At 49.7% G+C, this 6,000-nt stretch overlaps 1 protein-coding gene across 1 annotated transcript in view; it reads left to right on the top strand.

Annotated features, from left to right (window-relative positions):
• phc2b (polyhomeotic homolog 2b (Drosophila)) overlaps nucleotides 1-6,000 on the top strand; it is a 33,799-nt gene that overhangs the window by 25,240 nt on the left and 2,559 nt on the right. Inside the window, exons 10-14 of the mRNA XM_061219909.1 lie at nucleotides 1,067-1,227; nucleotides 2,142-2,350; nucleotides 3,095-3,224; nucleotides 3,603-3,720; nucleotides 3,935-4,055. Of these exons, the coding sequence (XP_061075893.1) occupies nucleotides 1,067-1,227; nucleotides 2,142-2,350; nucleotides 3,095-3,224; nucleotides 3,603-3,720; nucleotides 3,935-4,055 (739 nt within the window). The remainder of the gene's footprint in view (nucleotides 1-1,066; nucleotides 1,228-2,141; nucleotides 2,351-3,094; nucleotides 3,225-3,602; nucleotides 3,721-3,934; nucleotides 4,056-6,000) is intronic.

The raw sequence follows: 6,000 nt of genomic DNA, 5'->3' as shown, positions 1-6,000 counted from the left end.
TGTTTCAGTGTGTGTGTGTATGTGTGCGTGTGTGTGTGTCTGTCCTGCTCTAACACTGAAAATAACGTAAAACACAATACTATAATACTCCCCCATATGCTAATACTAACTTCAACTTTATTTGTAGCACTTTTTACAGAGATGCTTTCCAGTGGGCAAGCAGCAGAGGTAAAAAAAAATATTGAAAAAAAAACCCAGTTGGAAGAAAAACACTAAATATTTAATGTGGTTAAAAAATCTATTTTAAAAATGGTGAGAGGAACCCGGCGATGGAGGAGTCCACCATACTCTCCATTACCCCACATTACACTCCACCCCTCCCTTACACTGCATCAGATTCCCCGCTCTTCCTGAGCAGCAGCTCCTCACGCAGACAATACGGTTAATGTCAGGCTTAGCTGTTGGGTACCGATGGCAAAACCCTGTATTCATTGGACAGATGTGACAAAGGGGCAAAATAAGGCCCTTTACCCCTTTTGCTCAAGGAGGATTGTACCCTCCTTAGTCTAGTCAGGGGCGGCCTGTAGTGTAGTGGTTAAGGTAAATGACTGGGACACGCAAGGTCGATTGTTCTAATCCCGGTGTAGCCACAATAATATCCGCACAGCCGTTGGGCCCTTGAGCAAGGCCCTTAACCCTGCATTGCTCCAGGGGAGGATTGTCTCCTGCTTAGTCTAAAACTCAACTGTATGTCGCTCTGGACAAGAGCGTCTGCCAAAATGCCATTAATGTAATGTACTGTAGTCAACTGTATGACACTTTGGATAAATAATCAGCTAAATTGGAGTTACTAAATGAATAGCCTAAGCGTATAGTATTCTGAGCCATTTGAATACACGTGCTTTGATGTCCATAATAATTATATCCGAGAGGAAATACCCAAACAAGGAGACACGTTGGGGGAATCCCACAGCATAACAAAATGAAACGTGGGCAGCAGAGAAATGTACCGAGACGCGCGTTCGCCTTCCCCGCCGACTGCGTTTGCGTTGAAGTGGGAATGTGCCAGTTCTGCTGGCCAATCATAAGAGCGACTGACCGCAAACAATAAGCCACCATTGGCTAGATCACAAGCGCAAATAGCCAATAGCCACGACGCGTTGTTTCTTGTTCAGAGATCTTGTACAAAGACGCCCAGAGCCCGTGGTTCCCTGCGGCTGCTGTATGGGAGTCAGTTTGCCCGACGCGGCGAGGCGAGGCGAGGCTGCACAAAACGGCTAAGTTTCGGTGAGCCCTTCATCTCCCATTGCTATTGGTATGGTAGGTTCGAAGCATCAGCTATACCGTTTGGCAAAGTTACTTGAAGACCAGCGCCATACCAGATAATTTGATAGCTTTATACGGAATAAGTATTGGATTGTTTTTAAGCTACTGACAGAAAGGAACAAAGGCATTTGCTATGCTAGCCTCTGCCTGCAGACTGCAGCCACCAGTACGCTTGCTGTTCTCACTTCAACGGTCGGGTTTTCATGGATCCTCGCTATTCCAGACAAAACGCTGTATATATCTGTTGTTATTGCTCCGTTTTAAATAGGATCGGTTTGCATACAATCGTTTATTGAAACGATAAATTATTTATCGGAACAAAATACTTTGATCCGTAGTTAAAGCAAAGTTGACTAGCTAGCAACATGTTTATAGGTAGCTAACTTAACTGCCTGGTTAATACAATGCTGTATGCTCGCTAGCTAACTTGAATCAGTTATTTAGCTGTTGACGAGCCGAGACAGGACCTGTTATGAAACTAGTTTTAGTAATATGTTGGCATCACGTGTGCGGCTTTGTTTACGGATCACACCGCTACGGGTTTATACCTTAATCCAATAAAGTAAACAAATGTCAGGGCCACGTGTTCTTCCCTTTCTCTGGTTCGCACATGTAGCAACCCAGAACACGGTTTCTACCTCTTAACCGAAGGTGCAGTAATAATGGATAACGTGGTGCTTTGGCTCCAGTGAGGACATTGCGAGACTAAAACTGCCATGTGTATCCCGCAGTTGAACGCAATTTGTGTTCGGTTACATTCATTGTACTTCTGTCATTAACTCGCTGAAATTACTCCGTTGCCATATCATGTGGGCATTGCATTTGTCTGTGGTTTCGACATGTCATTTTGCAGCGTTGTCCTGTGTGGTTGGCAGGTTCGGGCGTTGCGGAGAGGAACGGTTCGGGTCCTGCGGCAGGCTCCGCTCCAGCCATGACCTCGGGGAACGAGAACAACGCCCCGACCGTGGCCGGCAGCGCCCCGCAGAACGGCGAGAGCAGACCGCCCCAGGCCATCGTGAAGCCGCAGGTCCTCACACACGTCATTGAGGGCTTCGTGATCCAGGAGGGAGCCGAGCCTTTCCCAGTGAGTCCCCCCACCTCACCCTAAATACACACACACACACACACACACACACACACACACGCAGACACGCACACACTCACACCCAATCTCTCTCTCACACACACACACACACACACACACACACACACACACACCCACTCTCTCTCACAGACAGACAGACAGACAGACACACAGACACGCACACACTCACACCCAATCTCTCTCACACACACACACACACACTCACACAGATTATAAAACACACTCCTCAGGCAGCAGGACCCCGCAGGGAGGAAGTAGGGAGTAAACAACCCGGAGCCGACCGGCCCCCAGAGCCCTGTTAGACAGAATTTTTCAGCCAGGAAGGGAGGCTGCTCTTCTGTAGGGAGCTGCTGTGTGCAATGCAGGGTGTGACCCACTGCGCTCACTGCATACAGTGCAGTCTGAACCCACTGTGTACAGCGCAACTTGAACAGGTGCAAAAGGTAGAAAGCAGGCTGAAGACCGTATTCACGATGCATCATATCTGTAACTGCCACATTCAGCTACAGCTGGGGCTCTGCATTAATACCCTTCAGCAGAGTACTACACCAAGCGACCTCGGCACGCCATACTGACCTCGGTACATGTCCAGCTGGTTGTATGCTGTGTGGCTGATGGGCAAGAGCCCTGCTGATTAGCCAATGGGCAAGAGCCCTGCTGATTGGCTGAATGTGTCAGAGCCTTGCTGATTGGCTGAATGTGTTGTGTGATGTGGTTTCCCAGGTTGAGCGTGTTCCAGTGCTGGCGGACGGCCTAAAGAAAGCAACGCAGCAGCAGTCAGACCTGCAGAAAACCCCACAGAACAACCCACCCCACACCCCAGACTCTGACATGGAAGACCTCACCCCGCTGGGTGAGCATACAGCCCAGAATGGGTCAGCCTGCAGCGGCTCTCTGATGAAGGGGTCGGTCTGCACCATCCAATCACATTACATTACGTTACATTACATTAATGGCATTTAGCAGAAGTACAGTTGATTAGACTAAGCAGGAGACCATCCTCCCCTGGAGCAATGCAGGGTTAAGGGCCTTGCTCAAGGACCCAACGGCTGTGAGGATCTTATTGTGGCTACACCGGGGCTTGAACCACCGACCTTTCCAGCTCCCAGTCATGCACCTTCCCCTCCCACATCCTGCCTTCAGCGAGACCCACAATGCCTCTGTGCACAAACACATCATCAGGCTGTTGCTGACCTATGGAAACTGATCAGATGACATCACTTCCTTTCAGAGCTCCGCCCCCAGGAAGTGGAGGAGCCCAAACTCCAGTGTGAGTTCTGTGGTTGGGTGGACTTTGCCTACAACTTCAAAGGCACAAAGAGGTTCTGCTCCACAGTATGCGCAAAAAGGTTAGTGGCTGGGTAATTTGTCTGCTCCAAACTGTTCAGTTCTTACTTAAATTCAGTTTGGTTATGGATTCTGATTATTTTCATATGATGTGTCATAGCATCTTTGCTGTACTTTAAGTCAAAATGCTGAAGGGAAATGGATGAGGATTGAGGCTGAAAATGCGCAATCCCTATTACTTTATTTCCATTGGCTGACCGCTCTGCTGCTGTGCAGGTACAATGTGGGGTGCTCGAAGCGGATTGGCCTGTTCCACCCGGACCGAACCAAAACCACCAGCCGCTGGCGCCGGAGAGCACGTAACAGCACCCGCCAAAACACCGAGGCCAAGAAACAGGTATGGGACAGTCCGCCAAACGCAGAAGTGCGTTTCACGCTAGGTAAAAACATTCTTCTACAGAGCAGCTATTCCTGTGCTGTTAATCTCACATTGAGCATTTTTACATCTTTCTATTATATTATTCTGAGCATATATATATTATACTTCCACAGATAATGCTAAAACTTATCTGTAAAACTGAACTACAGGTACAGGGTGCAGGGTATAGGGTGTAGGTGTGCTCAGGGTGTAGGCTCTAGGTGTGTACAGGGTGTAGGGTATAGGGTGTAGGTGTGTACAGGGTGTAGGGTGTAGGTGTGTACAGGGTGTAGGGTATAGGGTGTAGGTGTGTACAGGGTGTAGGGTATAGGTGTGTACAGGGTGTAGGGTATAGGGTGCAGGTGTGTACAGGGTGTAGGGTATAGGGTGTAGGTGTGTACAGGGTGTAGGGTGTAGGTGTGTACAGGGTGTAGGTGTGTATAGGATGTAGGGTGTAGGTGTATACAGGGTGTAGGGTATAGTTGTGTACAGGGTGTAGGGTATAGGGTATAGGGTCTAGGTGTGTATAGGGTGTAGGGTATAGTGTGTAGGTGTGTACAGGGTGTAGGGTACAGGATGTAGGGTGTAGGGTACAGGGTGTAGAATGTAGGGTACAGGGTGTAGGGTACAGGATGTAGGGTGTAGGGTACAGGGTATAGGATGTAGGGTGTAGGATGTAGGGTACAGGGTGTAGGATGTAGGGTACAGGGTGTAGGATGTAGGGTACAGGGTGTAGGGTACAGGGTACAGGGTGTAGGGTACAGGATGTAGGGTACAGGGTGTAGGATGTAGGGTGTAGGGTACAGGGTGTAGGGTACAGGATGTAGGGTACAGGGTGTAGGGTACAGGGTGTAGGGTACAGGGTGTAGGGTACAGGGTGTAGAATGTAGGGTACAGGGTGTAGGGTACAGGGTGTAGGGTACAGGTGTAGGATGTAGGGTGTAGGATGTAGGGTACAGGGTGTAGGGTACAGGGTGTAGGGTACAGGTGTAGGATGTAGGGTGTAGGATGTAGGGTACAGGGTGTAGGATGGATGTAGGGTACAGGGTATAGGATGTAGGGTACAGGGTGTAGGATGTAGGGTACAGGGTGTAGGATGTAGGGTACAGGGTGTAGGGTACAGGGTGTAGGATGTAGGGTGTAGGGTAAAGGGTGTAGGATGGATGTAGGGTACAGGGTGTCGGGTTTAGGGTACAGGCTGTAGGATGTAGTGTACAGGGTGTAGGATGTAGGGTACAGGGTGTAGGATGTAGGGTACAGGGTGTAGGATGTAGGGTACAGGGTGTAGGATGTAGCGTACAGGGTGTAGGATGTAGCGTACAGGGTGTAGGATGTACAGGGTGTAGGGTACAGGGTGTAGGGTACAGGATGTAGGGTGTAGGGTACAGGGTGTAGGATGTAGGGTACAGGGTGTAGGGTACAGGGTGTAGGGTACAGGGTGTAGGATGTAGGGTGTAGTGTACAGGGTGTAGGGTACAGGGTGTAGGGTACAGGGTGTAGGATGTACAGGGTGTAGGGAACAGGGTGTAGGGTACAGGGTGTAGGATGTAGGGTACAGGGTGTAGGATGTAGGGTACAGGGTGTAGGGTGTAGGATGTAGGGTACAGGGTGTAGGATGTAGGGTGTAGGATGTACAGGGTGTAGGATGTAGGGTACAGGGTGTAGGGTACAGGGTCTAGGATGTAGGGTACAGGGTGTCGGGTGTAGGGTACAGGGTGTAGGGTACAGGGTGTAGGGTACAGGGTGTAGGGTGTAGGGTACAGGGTGTAGGGTACAGGGTGTAGGATGTACAGGGTGTAGGATGTAGGGTGTAGGATGTACAGGGTACAGGGTGTAGGGTACAGGGTGTAGGATGTACAGGGTGTAGGGTGTAGGGTACAGGGTGTAGGGTACAGGGTGTAGGATGTACAGGGTGTAGGGTACA

Source organism: Conger conger, chromosome 14 (genome assembly GCF_963514075.1).
Source record: "Conger conger chromosome 14, fConCon1.1, whole genome shotgun sequence".
Taxonomy (NCBI): domain Eukaryota; kingdom Metazoa; phylum Chordata; class Actinopteri; order Anguilliformes; family Congridae; genus Conger; species Conger conger.
Note: the sequence above shows the minus strand (reverse complement) of the source record. Positions and strands in the feature narration are given on the sequence as shown.